This window comes from Chenopodium quinoa, unplaced genomic scaffold (genome assembly GCF_001683475.1).
Source record: "Chenopodium quinoa cultivar QQ74 unplaced genomic scaffold, ASM168347v1, whole genome shotgun sequence".
NCBI lineage: Eukaryota > Viridiplantae > Streptophyta > Magnoliopsida > Caryophyllales > Amaranthaceae > Chenopodium > Chenopodium quinoa.
This window is the reverse complement of record NW_018744718.1, coordinates 2,631,895-2,650,678: the sequence shown is the minus strand read 5'-3', so window position 1 is coordinate 2,650,678 and position 18,784 is coordinate 2,631,895. Positions and strand designations below refer to the sequence as shown.

Genomic DNA, 18,784 nt, shown 5'->3' with positions numbered 1-18,784 from the left:
GGTTCACTAGGTGAGAGAAATTAATTAAATATTGTTAAAGCTTTCCAAATAAGGAAATGGAACAAGTATTTAAAAACGGTCGAAAAAGAAAAGTGGAGCAAGTATTTAAAAACGGAGGGAGTAGTTCACAAAGCGTCTGAACTTGTGACACTCCCACAAATGTGTATAATTGTGTTCAATATCTACTCAACAAAAGGTTGTTCTTTGCAGAACCATAAGATCAAACCATAGATTACAACTTCATAAATAGATAAGAAAGATATAGGAGCTTAAACAAGGCAAAATCGGCACTACTTCACACCACAACATTAAAGCCATACATCAAAAGCCATAGAACATTTAAATCATTAGTCACTACTAGTAAACTCGAAAAATTAGCTCACCTTCACCTAGATGCAGAAGTTCATAATACCAACTTAATACTATAAGAAATGCACTATTTGTCCATAAGTTCGAAATAAGCATCCATATTAATGGAAACTAAGGTTCACCTGCACCATATGCAATAACTAATTGAAGCTGCTGTTGACAAAAAAGACGAACCAAACCGACGACAATGTAGGGCTGCAAAGATTATTCTATGTTGTATCATCATTCAGCAAATCAAGTGAACATTTCTTGGAGGCTAACCTTCCTATCTTAAACAGCTGCTTTAACTCTGTATACTCCTTTTCCGATTTCAATTTACAGTATAATATCAGCTTTGTCAGCACTTTCCCATACTTGAGAAAATACTTTGTTACACCCAGCTCTTCATACTCCTGGGCATGAAATGAACCTATGGTAATAGTCTTAAGGTGAGAGGAAAGACAAGAAGGCGGTGTTTTCAAACCATCCCAGAAGCATATCTTCGATCTCGATTTTGATTTCGATTTCGACACATAAATAAATGAGCTGGCTGGGAGTCCCTGAAAAAGTTGATAGAGTGGAAGAAAATTAGGAAAACAAATGTTACCTCTGTTATAGGTTATGTGCAACGATTAGACATTTTCCCTCTCTGCTTTATGTCAAATCGTTGCACATAACCAGACAGAGGTAGTACAATTAAAATAACGGATGATTTATGCAGAAGAGATAAATGTACTAACCCCAGGAATCACAAGATTCTCAAGCATGGGAGAGCTGTGCAGAAAAGCCAGCAGGAAGTGTTCCCAAATACCACATTGGCTACTCAAATCTATGTCTAAGCAGGACAGGTGATTGAAGCTCGGAAACCGCTTATATTCACCAAGATGGAAGCTCGGAAGCTTATCTTCACCAAAACTTAGAGCCTACATACAACCATCAAAGAAAACACGTTGAGATTCTTAAGAATTTACATTGATATAAAAAATTAATAGAAAAATCATAATCCAAAACCAATAGCGGGAACTTAAAGAGCTACCTGCAAACCTCCAGAGAGGTATAGATGTTTGGCACTAGAGACTCCTTTTAACAATTCTATCATAGAATCACTGAAATTCTGCGGAGATTCATCATCAGGATCATATCTTCTTCCCGTCAATGCTGTTCTGATACGAGCATCCACAAGAGAATTTAAATTCATGCTGTAATGTATGGCCAAGATATCCTCATAATTGAAATATAGCAGATTGGGAAGATCGAGCAAAACATCAGTCCTAGGCCGGTCATAATTACTAGTGGTGATAAAATTCATGGTCAAATTTATCAAAGTAGGAGAAGAAATGTTAATAACTTTGACATCATCTCCCCATCTGCCTCCAAGGACCAAATCTTCCAGCATCGGACAGACAGACATCAGCCTGTTCAAAGGGAAGTTCTTCGGGAAACAGCCAGACTTAAGTTGCAGGAACTTCAGATTTGGCAAAAAGTAAGATTCAGGTAATTTCATTTCGAATTTTCCAGGTAACTTCAGCACCACCAATGTTGCACACACGAAAATTTGTTGTGTAACACTTGAATTGAACTGAGAGTTGAAGACATCAAGCTCTGAAACACCTTTAAGTAATGCAAACTCTATCCATCTTTTAATACGATTAGAATCATATGACTGAACACAGTTAAGGCGAAATTTGTTGATGTGTGTGCGCTTGCAAAGCATCAGAACTCGATCCACAAAATACTTGAATGTGCTGTGTCCTTTTAAATATTTTTCATACAGGCTATGTAATTTCGACTCTGACAGATCATGATACCAAGGCACTGAATTTCCAGAAGAAAACACGAGTGTCTCATCGAAATCAAAGTTGGTTATCAGAGTAAATTGATAATCAATCGTAGCCCCGCACAACCCGAGACCAAATTGAACATAGATCAAACCTTGTTTTTTTGAAGGGGTTCGAAAAACCAAGTCTTTCGATCATCTTTTGAAAGAGATCGAAAAAACTTATCTTTCGAAGGAGATAAACCCTTTCTTTTGAGGGACATTATTGTAACTTAAGAAATAAAAAGTTTAAAAGAAAATAAAGATTGTGACTTAATTATTATATATATATATATATATATATATATATATATATATATTTGGGAGATGACACATGTCATTACTGGTATGTCTTTTAGCATATAGTTATTAATTGATTTATCCATTTACCTATTTTAATATCTCATTAAAATGTATGCTAAACAGGTGCGTTACAAGTGAATAAAAACCCAGGACCTTAGAAGTACAAACATTCAATAAATTAGAAGTATGACCTATTTTATATTCTACTTATAACATGTTGAATAATATTGCTCTATGCACTATTATTTTATTACAAGAAATATATAAAGAAAGTATAAATAATTTGACAATAAAAATATCTTTGTTTTCCTTAATAAAATGTAGAGGAATGTGAAATTGTGTTATTTGTGCAAGTGTATTGCTATATGGCTACATGCAGAATTAGACCTGTGAACTTATTCCCCAAAAGTTCAATCTTAGGTGAAACTTGATTTATAAATTAATGGACTTTTTTTGTCAAAAACTGCCTAATGAACTTCAGATTTTGTGAGAAATTACCTAATAAAAAAATATTGTAAAAAACTACCTAATAAAAGGTAAAATGTTGTAAAAAACTACCTAACTAAATGTTAATTGTTGTAAAATACTACCTCCATCGGAAATCCACCATTATTGACCCACCTCAAAACACCCCCAAAACCACCATTTTCACCCTAAAGCCAACACAGCCTACTTGAAATTGCCTTCACCAAGCCAAAACCACCCTCCAATTCCAAAATCACCACCTCTAACCCCAAAAATCAACGTCTCGAATCACGAAATTAAACTACCCTCACCAACTCGGAAGATCTTCTAACCACCCCCAAAAATAACCTTACCACCTTTATGGTGGTTTCAGAGGTGTTTAAAGGTAGGTCAACACCTTAAAATTGGATTAATGGTGGAAATTTGGCCAATGGTAGTACCTTATAACATTTTACGTTTTATAAGGTAGTTTCTAACAATATTTTTTATTATGTATTTTCTCACAAATTTTAGGTTGTATTAGATAGTTTCTGCACCCTAAATTAATTTTTTGCTGTTGTCTTTAAAAAAAAAATAAAAAAAAAAAAAAAAATTCTCGAGAACAAACAATATATTCCCTATAGTCATCCTGTATTATATAACCCCTAAATCCACCAGAGTACCAGTCCATCATGTTTTAGTTATGATAATGAAGGACTAATGGATAAGATCATTTTGAAATAAAGATTATTGTCAAAAAAAAAAAAAAAAAAGTAATAATCCATCAAAGAGCGTAAAATTAGAATTAGACATCAACAACACATTGTAAAGAATGCAGGGAAAAGAGAATAGGCTTAAGATGGTAGAAGAGAGCCACCTCCATGCAATTGCCGGACAAGTACAGACGCTTGGCACAAGAGATTCCATTTAAGAGTCCTAAAACTGAATCCCTGAAAGTAGACCAATCTGAATTATCTATGTCCAATGAAATGTCAATATGAGCTTCCTTAAGAGAGTTCATATTCTTTATGCAGTAATTTTCAGCCAAGTAATCCACATACTTAAAATGCAGCAAATTGGGAAGATCGAGCACAACACTAGTTCTATGGTCGAACTGGTTACCCAAGGGCAAGAAATGTTGATAGTTTCGACATACTGCCATGAGCCTGCAAGGACTAAATCCTCAAGCTGCTTAAATCCTTAAAGGTACATCTTTTTCTACACAACATGTATGTATGAAACCGTTATCAAACATTATACCAATATGATTGATTAAACAATTTCCATCGAAATGAACCAAAAGCTGCTTATGTGAGCAGGTCATTACTCATTAGGATGTCATGTTTCACTGCTATAATGTTTAAATTGTACACACATTAATCCAATAAAATAAATTTCAGCAAAGAACCATTTATGCCTTATTGTCCTGCTACAAATTGCCCACACATAAAGGCTCATGACAAGAGGAGATCGAGACGATCCACATAAAAGTCAAATGAAGATCTATACTAATACACACTAAATGTTACATTGTTCCCAATCTTCTAATGTTGGATACTATTTTCTTCTACACACATAGAAAATTCCATATCAACACAATATGCTCGAGGCATGTAACAATGAGGTAGTCCAAATGTATTTTGTCCGTCATAATTAGAAATCATTCCCTAAAATTACATTCAACCCGTGCACTTTCCTCTACAATCTACATACGATTATACAAAGACATTCTAAAGGTACAAATGTACAATCGAGGCAGTAAAACCACAGCTCCCCATCTCATAGACTCAACTCAGAATTCGAATCTCATTAATTTATTTCCTATCTAATTTCCTATAAATAAAATCCTTTTTTTTTTTTTTTTTTTGAAGAAACCTATAAATAAAATCCTAATTTTCCATAAAATGTTATAAATGTACTTACAATTTCATAACGCACTAGTCCAAACAACCATAAAATTAAAAAAATAAAATAAAAAAATAAAAAAATAAATTAAAAAAAACCCCAAAAATGTGTGCATCAACCCTCGACATGGTTGCGAAATTAAAAGTATACTAAGATTCGTAATCAACTACAACCAAATTCAATAATTTTATTAGGGTTTTACATTAGAAATTATTTTTTACTTTTTTTTTTTTTTTCCTACGATTAGATTTAGGTATACAAGCATATAGCAGTAACAAAATATAATAATCAACAAATTGCACAAATACAGTTAATTATTCTCTCAGATCAATAAAATAAATAAGAGATGATCAAGTAAAAAAAAAAAAGTTTGATTAAAAAATTCGTTCAAATGCAACGCGATTATAAGAACGATAATTAAAATAGTAATTGAAGAAGAGATTAGTAGAATTACTTGATCGCAAAACTTGTTTCTCCCGAAAATATGAAGAACAAATGATCAAACTTTGTGAATATTGGGAATAGGCTTCACTGAATTTCTCCAATTATTCTCTTTCCCACTGTCCTTTATACGCCATATGATATTTCCCGCCAAAAAACTTTTTTTTTTCTTTTTCTTTTTCTTTTGAATTTAGATGTAAGTCATTTTTACGACTCAATATTGCAATCAATCATTTTTATTCGTATCATTTTTTTTTTTTTTTTGGTATTTAGAGAGCCACAAGGGTGGGTGAGAATCGATTCCAAAACCTCCCAAAATCGGGAGGGAAGCTCTAACCACTTGTGTTATCCCTCACTTTCATTTGGATTTTATTAAGTAACTAGTATAAATCCCGTGCATGCACGAATAGTAGTAATATCTTTATTTAACTTATTAATTTAAAAATTATCCTAATTAAACTTTAATAAAATTAATTTACACATAAATATGTCTTGCTTTTTGAATTTGTAGTACTAACATTAATTTTATAAGAAATTATTATGTATAATATTTTTTTTTTAAAAATAATTTTGGTTTATACATTTTCTTTTTCTTTTTTCTTTTTTTTTTTTGCAAGAATTTGTAGTACTAACATTTTCCTTATTCGTTGATTAATAAGAATTTCATCAATCATTGATTTATTGAATAATGTTTTTCCAACTTTAGATTTGTTGTAATATAAAAAAGGAAAATTATTGCTATAATAGTTGATGAAATATCGGGTATATACTTTTCCTTGAAAATTATGATAATTTAAGTTTTGGTAAGATTTAGTAACAATTGTAATAAAAAGAAAATTTTTGGAAAGTAAAATTAGGCGGGAAATTATTTCACCATAAAGTGACACATGTTATTTGAGATTCGTCTTTAGTATAGGTTTATTGATTAAAATTGGAGCACATCTATCTATCTATCTATCTATCTATCTATCTATTTACTATACTAAAAGAGAAGCGCCTCAATGTGAGCCTGACAAGTGTCGCTATATGATTCGCTATCTTATATTATTTTATTTTATTTTTAATGTTTATACTTCCATATTAAAACAAGAATATTTTAAGTATGTTATTCTAAATGACTATATAAAATATTATGGAAAAAAAAATGTAATATCACATTTAATTAGTAAAGTCTAGCATAGTGATAATAATGGTAAATGGTCAGAGCATGATTTTGTTAGTAATATTATGGTAGCATAGCACCCGTGCATAAATATACTTCCTTAATTAGTAAACTACTATGCCTCTTCTTATAGTTACATATTTCTTAATTATGTTAAAAGTTTACATCCTTAATTCTATTAGTAATATTATGGTAACATCGTGATATCGTATATATATATACTTCCTTAATTACTAATACCTTAACTAGTAACATGCAATTTCATATCTTATTTGTAAAGTCTATAAATATTATGATAACATGATACAAGCATCTATATAAATAATGATTTACATAAATTAGTCAAACATAATATTGTCACATATTTCATATAAAAAAACGGCAAAAATAAAATATTTAACATGTAAAATCAAATCATAATATTCAAATAATAAAATAAGATACAATTTTTTTTTTGTATTATCATCTATATAATACGTTAGTCAATAACAATATACTAAAAGACACACCAGCAACGACTCGTGTCATCTTCTGGTGTGTCCTTAGTATATTTTTTTAACAAAAAAAAAATTAAAAAATTGATAAAAAATGTACGCAAAATATTTACTTCCAAAATTTAGAAAAAAAAAATCGTATAATAATATACAGTATTTATTATAAACTTAAATGTATAATGATTATTTATATATATATTTAGTTTTTTAAAAAAAAATCATGAATATATATTTTTCAACTTAACATAGTTGGTGAATGAAAAATTATCATATTTGGGGAAAAAAAATGTCATCAAGGTTCGAAATAAATAGAAGAAAGCAATATAGTATGTATTAAAAAAAAATAAAAAAAAAATATTTTTTAAGTACCTTGATTTGAGATTTAAAAAAAAATAAAATTAAATTGATACTCCGTGACAAAGGTTGAAAAATCGTGCATGGCACGGAATCTAACCTAGTATATATTAAAATTGCATGTCGAGACAAAACAAATAAATTTAATACAAGTATACAAAGTAGTGTAACTTTTTTCTTACATTAGACAAAGCGTAAATAGATGTATATGTACAGTAAAAGTTTACCTCTCTTTAAGTGATTTTTTTTTTTTTTTTTTTTTTTTTTTTTTTTTTTTGAGAAAGAAAAAAAAACCACCAAGGATCTAAGTATAAATAAGTGTTATAGTAAAAATAAGTTGTAACAAACTTACACATAACCTAATACAAGTATAAGGGTTTTTAATTTTTTTTTTTTTAAAAAATAAAATTATAGATAACCTCTAGCTTTATTATAGTAATATTGAAGTTTTTAATTAGTTATAGTGACGTTTATTTTCATATGAAGATCTTATAGTGTATATAGTGACATATAAGTAGATTAATACCAAGTAGAATTGGCTTATAATAAATTAAGGAAAATTTACAAATTACCACTCAAAAATAGGTCCATTTTCTAAATAACCACCCATTAAAAAATTTATTTTAAATTACCACCCACTAAAATATTTCATTACGCAGATTACCACCTTTTTCAATTTTCCGTTTGATTTCAGGTGTGTGGGGCCCACAATCGTTACTTCCCTCCTTATTTTTTTTTCTTTTTTGTCGACTTCACTATTGCATGCTACTGAAGACTTCTCTTCTGTCAATTCTCTCATTCCATTCTCTCTGCAAATTCGCCCATCTCCATACATTCTTACCCACTCTTCAGATTAGGATCCAAAATTGGAGATTAAACCCTAAATTAGTTTCAGTTCTTATAAAACTTGCACTTTGTAATTGGGGTTTTGCGTGAAGGTTCTTTGTGAAAGTCGCCATCTTTAGGGAGTTTTACTGGGGACCACGTGCTGAGTTCATCACCTGACATTGCTTGCTGTCAATGGCGACATCAGAGGTAAGAACTCCCAATTCATAGAGAAAAACACAATTGGGCAAAGAACATGAACCCTAATTAACTAAATACCCAATTTCCCCCAATTCAAATACAATAAGAATCCTAATTTGCGAAAATATAAACCCTAATCAACTATTCAATCAGTCTTCCCCAATTTAAGCATAATAAGAACCCTAAATTTAAAGATTGAAATACTTTACCTGATTCGAATTAGCCTCTGAAATTTCTTGCGAAGCTTCAGCAATTACCGGGGGTGAAATTCATGTAAATTGGGGAGAATTTGGAGCATAAATCCCAAAAAGGGGTGGGAGATATGTTTTAAAAGAAAAAATTGGGGGGAATTCATTTTGGAAACATCAACTAGCCGTTAATAGCCATTATATGGGCCCCACACACCTGAAATCAAACGGAAAATTGAAAAAGGTGGTAATCTGCGTAATTAAATATTTTAGTGGGTGGTAATTAAAAATAAAATTTTTAATGGGTGGTTATTTAGAAAATGGACCTATTTTTGGGTGGTAATTTGCAAATTTTCCATAAATTAATGTACATTCATCTCAAAATTATATACGGAGAGTGAAAAATGAGAAATTTAAGAGTTCAATCCATGTAGATTTTCTCAATTGTGTACGGAGCAAAGCTTTAAAAATGAACAAAAGTACAAGAGATTTACCAGGCCATACACTTATTCCATAACAGTTCATACACAATAGCATAAAAATAATCGATTTGAGTATAGCTAATGAAGTTAACTAGTGGAACTATTGATGTATGAACTGTCAACTAGTCAAAAAACTAGTTGAACTATTGATGTAGTGAATTAGTAATCTTACAATGTAAATCCTTATTTTAAAATATTTTTAAGCAATTCCTTATATACTTAATTATAGCTAGTACAATACTACGAATCCTATCTCTACATTACACTGTTTTTTCTTTTGCATACTTTTTTTATTTAAAACTTAATTTTGTTTTATTTATTTATTTTTTATTACAGAAATGCTCCTTTGTTTTGTTTTAAATTACTGACATAACCGGCTTCTTTCTTGTTACAAATCAAACTAGTTAAAGTAGCCAACTCCCTATTTTTATTAAAGGGAAAAAAAATGTTTGTTAAATAAAAATCAAGAAAGGGTTCCTTAAATATATATATTTTTTTTTTAAAAAAAAAAAAAAAGAAATCAAGAAAGGGTTTTTTCATTTCTTGATCATAACCGATTTAACTAACTGCCATAACAAACTCTCAGACCAAAGAAGATAAATTCGTTTGGATAAAATTTTGATTCTGTAACAACCAAACTACCCTTTTAAATATCAACCCACCCTTATAAATCAAATCATTCCTCAACCCTTTTTCAAGCACTCTTCATTATTACAGCAACATTTTCAGAAATTCTACTTTCATCACCAAAAATCCTCAGAAATCTCTCTGTTTCTGTTCTGTTTTCTTCCCTTCTTCTGTTAATCACTCCTTCATCAGTACACAGTCATGTCGGGTTCGGGTTCGAGTTCACAAGCGATAATGCTACGACGCGGTGTAGCGGAGGCAGATTCCGAGGGGCGATACGAAAGGTACCACATGACAGTATCACACCCCCACCCCATGAAATTAGTCTATGATGGAATTGATACAGATACTGGTGTACAAATCTACTGGTGTAAGATTGTCTTAGGACTTTCAACAGAAGAAGAAGTCAAGAAGAAGAAGAAATTCAAAGATTACTGTATTGAGCCTAACTTGTTACAGTCTTTACAACATGAAAATATAGTAAAATGTTTCCATTTTTGGCCTGATGAAAATCTGAAGACTGTTCATATGATTACTGAGGCTTTTTCTTCAGAGAATTTGAGGGATTACAGTCTGAAATACGATCTTGTTGGTAATAGGCAAACAATCAGGAGATGGTGTAAACAGATTCTTTTAGCATTGGACTATCTTCACAGTCAAACCCCGCCGATTATACACCGTGATGTTAGCCTGGAGAACATCTTTATTAATGGGAATACAGGCGAGGTTAAGCTAGGAGAGTTTGGTGCCGCGATAAGGCTTGAAGAGGGTGCTGATTTACAGGACTATCCTGGTGCACTAGAGTACACGGCACCAGAGGTTTTTATGTTGGACTATGATCAGCGGGCTGACATGTATTCTTTCGGGATGTGTGTGATTCAGATGATGAGTAGAGACAAGATTTACAGCGAGTGCAGAAATCGCGCTGAAGTTAAGTCGTGTGTTCAGAGAGGTGAAAGGCCTGCTGCGTTTGAGAAAGTGACAGATCCTCAGATTAGGCATTTCATTGACTGCTGTCTGAACCTTCCACATGACAGATCTGAAGCATCTGATCTGTTGAGAGACCCTTTGATTCACTCGGAGGCTAATTTTGAAGGCATACGAACAGGGTTGAGCAGTGAAGGTATAGCTGATGCAGATGAGAGGCTCCGCGGAATGATGCAGGGAGGAGGCAGAGGAAGAAGCAAGCCTGTTTGGCGTCAGAAGCTGTCAAAAATGTCGTCGATCATACGCAAGAACTTGTGATCATGGTCTAGGCTCAATTTGATTCTTTAGTACAATACTGAACTTTTCCTAGGTATCAGTTCTTTTATGTCAGACTACAGATTATAATCAGTCTTTAATTCTAGGTGTTTTAGTATGTTAGGTGTCAATAAGTATGATTACACTCAGTTTTTAGGTTGATGCTGAGGTTTCTAATCATGCATTTTAGTAGTGTGTGTGTGTGTTAGTCAGCAGACAGAAGTTTGTGTTTGTTGATTGATTTTCATCAGTTGTAAGTGTTTGATTTGTGTCAAGAACATTGCTGAGTTAGTTAATTGTTACAAATTTGTCAAGAACTTTGCTCAGTTAGTTGAATGTAATAAAGTTAGTTGATTCTTGATTGTATCAAATTTGTCAAGAACATTGCTGAGTTAATTGATTGTAATAAAATTTAGTATTAAGTAATTTGTTTCTTTTTCTTTATAAGCAGTTTCTGGGTCCATAAACTTTGCTTTTCGATTGTGTTTTCCCTCATAATTACTGTAATGTGCATGAGTTAAGCACAGGCTATACATCCAAGATTCCGACTCATTATAGTTGCTAAATCGAATGTTTAGTTTGATTGAGTCGGGTCACGTAATTTGTACGATAATATTAAAAATGGTTAGTCGTGTTGTGTCATTTAGCTTAGAGTTTATTCGAGTTAACTCATAATAATATAAAATGTATCTTATAATAACAAAACACTTTTTTTTGAAACCTAAGCTAATACACTTAAAATGACACAAAAGTTAATTACACTATGCCTTCACCTGGAAAAATTAAATCAAACAAAGAAAAACCAATTGATCATGAATTAATAATACTTGTGCATTAATAAGTAGATTTGTACGTGTAACGCGCTACTCTTAGATAAAAACTTAATGTTAAGGCTTCGTTTGGCATCGTCGTGATTTTCTGTTTTTTGATTTTCAAACTCATATGATATATGTCATATAATAAAACAAAAATTAGACAAACCCACTAAAATCATGATAATATTGAAAACTGTCAACAGAAAAGTAGAAACACCTTTTTCTTGTTTCCTTTTTTTGTTTTTTTTTTTCAAAAAAACAAAAAACTGAAAATAAAAAACTATGTCAAACAAGCCCTAAACTTCCTATTATGAGTGATTATTGTAAGCAAGCCGAGGCTATTGCAAATTAGCCAATAAGTAACAGCCAAATTATACAACTTATATACATCTACCACTATTACTACTATTAATTATACAACTTATATCTAATACCTGACTCACAATACAATGTTAAGAGAATTAAAAGAATAGCAAAGTAACAAATTTGTGAAGCGGATGAACTGCAAAATAAAGAGCGTGACCGCCAGATGATGAAATTGTTAGACATCAACAAAGCAATAGCTTACTACTCATTAAGTCAAAACTTATTACTCCCTCTATATATATATAGTTTTAATCTTTTTAGTAATTTTATTTGCACCAATTATATAGTTTGATTTTATGCATATATACAAACTTAACAAAATTCATGATTAACTCTTATTTATAATAATAGTAGTCAAGTCTTTGATTCTACCCTGCTCATACTTTGCCTTGATATCGATCACTGACGATCATAATTTGCAAATGGCTAGAGCTCTCACTACAATTTTCATCACCACTATTATGCTAGTGGCTTTCCAAACCATATCAGGTAAACCCCCCCCCCCTCTAGGGCAATAAGCACCTGCTCGATAAATTATCTTAAAGTGACAAATGTGTAATATTGTGAGATAATACTATAGAGACTAGCTAGGTTTATCAAATACTTCCTCCGTTTTCTTTTTGATGCAACACACCTTTTAGCGCGGTAATTAAGGAAGGTGAGGTTTACATGATATAATAAACTTTAAAATAGGATGAGTGGTTGTTAAATTAGGAGTGTAATTTAGTGGGTCATGTGCTTTAAATAAGGGATATAGTATTCCCTAAAGTAACTTTCCTTTTATAGTGTGTTGCAAGTATTGTGACATTTCCTTTTTAGGGAAGTGTTGCAAGTAAAAGAAAATGGAGGAAGTATGAATTAACTTAAAGTGAATATAACAAAAAATAACACGTACATGTAACATGTTTCTTTCTTGAAATGATTATTCTCTGTTGTCCAACATTGTTCAAAATTAATATTCATGTTTTACATGCATCAATAAGGATTTTGCTTCATATTTCAGATGATCTGAATTGCATTATCGTTTCAACTTTCATTATCTAATGTAGAAATTTCATATTTAAAAACAATTTTTTTTTTTCAAGTGATTAATATTTCACAAACTTTATATTTAACTAGTTCAATTCCTCTCTTATACAACTTAAATCTTATAGTTACCGCTAAATCAAAGAAATGTAAGCAAGCATACGACTTATGTGGAGGTGATACCGGAAAAAAATGTTGCAAAGGACTAAAGTGCATTACTAAAGATGATTCTCCGGACGATGAAATCGGAAAGTGTATACCGAAAAGTACAAAATGTAAGAAGGCGTACGACTTTTGTGGAGGCATTACAGAAGCAAAATGTTGCAAAAAATTGAAGTGTGTACGCACAGATGATTTCAAAAACGCGATAGGAAAATGTATACCAAAAAACCCGAAATGTAAGAAGAAGAACGAGTTTTGTGGAGGCCTTGCCGGATACAAGTGTTGCAAAGGACTACATTGCATACTGCTAGGTGATTTTCAGCATGCTGGTGGAGTTTGTAAGAAAGGGAAATTGTGTAAGAAAAAGGACCAATTTTGTGGTGACTTCACGGGTGTTAAATGTTGCAAGGGACTTAAATGTGAATTTAAAGATGATTTCTCGGATATTGGAAAATGTAAGCCTAGACACCATTAGAAGCACGAGTTTAATTTGTTTTACTTTTGGTAGTCATAATATCGACACCCTGTCTTCAAAATCCTGGATTCGCCTATATTGGACATGTGCTAGTAATCATGTTTTAAAACTAAGAATTATAAATTTTAATGACAAATGAAGTAATGATCAACAACTTAACATCTGAATTAGTTGATTATGTCTAAAGATTCTGTGTACATGCATCATTATCAGTACTTATACGCCGAAGAAAGAACAATTTGCTTGCTGTCAAACCCAATGCATTAGCTTCCCCAACCACAAAAAACAAGGGAAGTTAAAACTGTTGAGGAAACTAGCTTAGCTATAATTAGTTACATGTGGTTTGAGCATATATATATCTCTATAAGCTCTGTTAACAAGTGCTTTCTCTCTCGCTCTCTCCATTATATCTCTCAAGATCGAAGTTACAATCATTTCGGAATGTAATCTAACTGTCTCTTGTCAATGTCGAGCAGTTGGACTTCTTAAGCCACCCAAATTCTCTAGGTAGGATACCTTCTTAGGCAATGCAATGTTCGCGAGTTTTCCAACTTTTAAGTCACTTATATCTTTTATGTCCTCATTTCCTGCTCCTTCCTTTGCTTTCAAGTCTCCTTCATTGTTGTCCATAGTCCAGCCCATGAAGTCTGAGAGTGTCATAGATGGCGGTGTTCCTACAGCATTTAGTCTCTCTATTTCTTCATCTGCATTTGGGAACTTTGTTGAAGTGATCTTGATGTCTGCTAGGGGATTCCTCTTCTTTTGCGCGAGTGATGGGTTTTGAGCAAGAGAGTCTGCATACAGAACATCTTCTATTCGCGATAAGACTGTGTGTGCTAAACTCTCGAGGATTCTTGAGTAGCTTTCTAGAAGTGCATGACCAATATCCTGCAAAAGCCATAAAATAACCACATTACACAAACTTGTTTAGGTTTCTTGTTTCGACTTATCTGAAACCTAGCTCCCCTAATTTAGACTTCATACTTAATAAGTCGTCTAAAAAATAAGTTCAGATAAGAGCTGACCAGCTGATTAAAGCTAAAAATGACATGAAAGGAGGCCTTGATTAGCATGTAATTTTACCTTGTTAAATTGAATCTTGCTAATACCGAGTTGAGATTGAGATATTCCAGGGAATCGTTGCTTGATGATAATCAAGATGGTTTCCGCCCTCTCTTCAAATAGTTCCCTCTTCTCTATACTCAAGGCTAAACATGGGCAACGGGCCGTGCCGTGTCGCCGCGGGCCGTGCCTAGCCGTGCCGTGGTGGGGGTCGTGCCGTGCCGGCTCCGCGGCGGGTCGTGCCGTGCCTGAAATTGGCACACCCCAGCCCACGGCACGGCACGACCCACGTGCCTTGCGGGCCGTGCCGTGCCGGGCCGCGGGCCAAATCGTGCCACCCTTTTTATTTTTATTTATTTTTTTTTAATAAATGAAAAAAAAAGAATTAAACGATATATATATATTTTTTAGTACAACTTAATATATGTGATTAATTTATGTTTATGTTAATGTTAATATAATTTGTTTATATTTTTTGAACAACTTTATTTTAATTTAGGTTATATAAATTATTTATCTAATTAATAATTATGTTTAAGTTTATATAAAAAAATAAAAACAATTTTATTAATTTAGCAAAAAACAACAATGCATATAATAAAAAAAAATACGAGTGCGATAATCCGAAAACACAAAAAATTGAAGAATAACTTATTTTATTATATGACGGTAGCAGGTACGATAATTTAATAATACAAAATAATTAAATTATTTTATTATATGGCGGGCTCGTGCCGTGCCCGGCCGTGCCACGTGCCGTGCCGGCGTGCCGGCCCACGTGCCGCCCATCGTGCCGCGTGCCGTGCCCGTGCCAAAACTATTTTTTTGTTCACGGTACGGCCCACGGCCCACAGGTGGGCCGCCGTGTCGTGCCGTGCCGGTGGTCGTGCCATGCCGGGCCGTGCTGGCGTCATGTCGGGCCCGTGCCGTCCGCGTGCCGGTACGGCCCGTGCCCACCTTTACTCACGGCTGAACCCCAAGGAGACTTGGCATCTTTGTTGGTCATTTTTCGTCTCCAAATCACTACTGAAGCCTCAATTCTGTTCTTGAGATCGAGAATTTTGTGCTCGGATGATAAGTCCATTATTGTAAAAAATTGCTCAGGATCAAATATTCAACTGTTATGCTTTTGTATAGTGCATCTCCAAGGCTAGCTCTTCCATTCTACCAAGAAAACGCGACATTTTTATCATCAAAAATCTAGGAAACTTGTATTTGTAAAACAAAGAATTATGTTCTTTAGTATTAAAACCTTAGGCAGGGATTCAATGTAGTTTTCGGGGATTTCCATTTCTGATAAGACTTGTGCATTGATAGCCATCGCGGCCTTAAGCACTTGGTTGACAGAATCCTTCTGAAACTGCAGCCATTTCTTGGTGACTTCAGATAGGCCATTTGTAGGAACTTTGACTGTAGGTAACCACCATTTATCATCTCTTTTAGACCCTTTCTCTGAATCATCAGCATCTTTAGCTATGTAATAGAATTCGTTTTGGTCCTTGAAATTGTCTAGACAGTCCTATATTCATGATACATACAAGCAATTCAAATTCTGTTTTGAAAACCGAATTACTTACATGTACAATAGTGTACTACATGATAAGATAACATACGAATTTAGCCTAATTTGAAAACTTACAATTAGCATGGCATCAAATTTTCGAAGGGCAGGGATATTCATTTGGATATCCGTTCTTTGTTTTGTTATCATGATCTGTTACAAAGATATGATAATACAATTAGTCCAACTTGTAATAAAGTATGAACAAATTTGACAAAATGAGGTGTTAGATAAGAAGAAACTTGCCTCCATATTAGTTCCATTCGCGGATTTTTGTTGAGAAGGAACAAATTCAACTATATGATCAGTAACAGATAACAGCCAATCGATTTCCTTCTTCCATCTAGACCTGTTTTCCGGGGCCATTGGCTCTAGTTTCCTCTGTTCTCCAAACACAGATGCTGCATTATAATGCACAAGGTACTACTTTGTGTTAGTTAATCATGAAACAAATTTATTGACCATTCTAATATTACTTTCTCAATATGATGCAGGGCAGATGGTGGCCTCAAGAAATTGTCCTGCAGGCCTTGCACGCCCGTGCTATTGCTCAAATCATCGCTATGGTTCGTGAAATGTACTCTATGTATTTGTATATTGTTGTAGATAATTATGGATTAACATAAATTACACATCAACCTTAGACATTAGCCTATGTTTGAAGGTTATAATGCAATTCTAACAAAATTTACTATTCTATTGAATCAAAATGCACACTTGAGCAATTATAATCATATACACATGTATACAATATAAACAATCTGATATTATTCCAATTATAGACCTCTGTTGGAAAAAAAAAAAAAAAAAAAAAAAAAAAAAACCCAAAAACAGATATATTTTCGGGTTGTTATAGGCCTTACCTGCTAAATTGGTGACGGCGTTGGACAAGGCCAAAGCCGAGGACACACCCTTTCCTCCACCAGACATATCTTCGCCGAGGAGCAACTTGGCAAACCTCTCCTTCATCATTTCCATATCTAAAACCATAAACCAAAATCGTTAAATAATTACAATGCACCTATAACATGGTAATACTATATTAAATATATCATCGAAAACCATAATAAAATCATCTAATGATTGTACATGAACAATATATTGAAAATGTTATGAATTGTGTTCATACCTTTCTGAAGGCCATCTCTATCACCTCCACCATACGCGGTCAACCTTGATCGCGGACCAGGACCTTGATCCTTCTCTAAGCTAGAACCAATCCTATGGCTAATCAACAAAGGTTGTTCTACCTTAGAAGCATAACTTTTGGTACCCCTTGGATCCTCAACCAAGTCCTCTGCGCTCGAGCTCTCTAGGATCATACTTTGTGAATGGCCGCGCCTCATGCTATTATTCCCAACACTTTCTCTATTCATTCCACGAATTTGGTTAAGCCTTGCCTTGTAATTCTCTTGTTCTTGCTCCAACGACGCGTGCACCATTTCCTTCCTAGCTAAATTTGTGTTAACTATCATGGAATGGATGTGGTTGTGGTTGGAACAAAAAATTTTGCATGACACAAAAATGAAGAAATTTTTGTTAATGGCAACAACAAGGATGTTTTTGTGTCATGAAGTATAATAAGAATAAGGGGAGAAAAAGAGAGGAAGAAAAGTTTGTGATGAAGAAGAAATCTTTATTTGACTTTTGTTTATTTTTATTTTTTTTTAATTTTTTTAAAAAAATTGTAACAAAAAAGAAAAAAAATTGTTAAGAGGGAAGAGAAAAATCAAGCATAGTTTAGGTTGGCAAAGAATTGGTAGGATGATTGTTTTTGTGATAGTTTACTATTTTTGAAAAGAAAGGATGTTAAGAACGTGGGGTGCATGTTTTGGGAGGAAAAGTTACAAGTTGTCATGAAAGAGAGAATATTTTAATTAAGATTTGATTATGATTTAATTAGGGGGTGATTAAGGGTAAAGTGGAAGTTTTATCTAAGGATAAGGAGAATAATGTTTGGATTTTTGGCTAGTTAGTGTTTTGGACAGTCAAGAAAGTCCAACCAACAGCCACGTCTAAGGCATCATCATGATTGATTAATAATGGATACGACAACTATTTCTTCATTTTCATAGGGAACATTATAAGGTGTATCTATATAATTATGTTATGTGTATGTTAGATGATATTGTTATTGTGTATGTTAATTATAAATGCATTTTAAGAGTGTACTCATATCATTTTATGGTCAACATATAAAGAAGCATTATTTTAATGAATTAGTTATTATATCATTTGATATTTGATATTTAACATACATAACTATATAAGTATGTGTTGGATCGTCTATTACAAGTTTGCATATGTATTCGCGCCGAAAACATCGAGAATGATGCCTTAACGCAAAATTCCACACATTACAAGTGCTCTAGCACCATCATAATTCATAAATAATAGTGTTTCACTTAGAATATATATTAAAATAATAATAATAAATAAATAAATAAACTCTAAAAAGACTCGTTGTCAAAATTACAAAGGAATA

General features: G+C 32.9%; 3 protein-coding genes and 1 pseudogene across 3 annotated transcripts; 2 read left to right on the top strand and 2 right to left on the bottom strand.

Annotated features, from left to right (window-relative positions):
- Positions 1-578: 578 nt before the first annotated feature.
- Positions 579-4,073, bottom strand: LOC110703124 (F-box protein At4g22280-like). The gene is made up of 4 exons (XM_021880875.1): positions 3,803-4,073; positions 1,385-2,163; positions 1,089-1,271; positions 579-908 (listed from the first exon to the last, which is right to left on the bottom strand). The coding sequence occupies exons 1-4, from the start codon at positions 4,071-4,073 to the stop codon at positions 579-581; spliced, it is 1,563 nt and encodes a 520-aa protein (XP_021736567.1).
- A 5,718-nt stretch (positions 4,074-9,791) lies between these two features.
- Positions 9,792-10,835, top strand: LOC110703123 (probable serine/threonine-protein kinase WNK6). The gene has a single exon (XM_021880873.1). The coding sequence runs from the start codon at positions 9,792-9,794 to the stop codon at positions 10,833-10,835; it is 1,044 nt and encodes a 347-aa protein (XP_021736565.1).
- Positions 10,836-12,249: 1,414 nt separating this feature from the next.
- LOC110703371 (low-density lipoprotein receptor-related protein 2-like) lies at positions 12,250-13,843 on the top strand. The gene is made up of 2 exons (XM_021881171.1): positions 12,250-12,502; positions 13,168-13,843. Exons 1-2 carry the CDS (start codon positions 12,436-12,438, stop codon positions 13,674-13,676), a joined length of 576 nt encoding a protein of 191 aa, XP_021736863.1. The 5' UTR covers positions 12,250-12,435; the 3' UTR covers positions 13,677-13,843.
- An 83-nt stretch (positions 13,844-13,926) lies between these two features.
- LOC110703368 lies at positions 13,927-18,335 on the bottom strand (annotated as a pseudogene).
- Between the last annotated feature and the right edge of the window lie 449 nt (positions 18,336-18,784).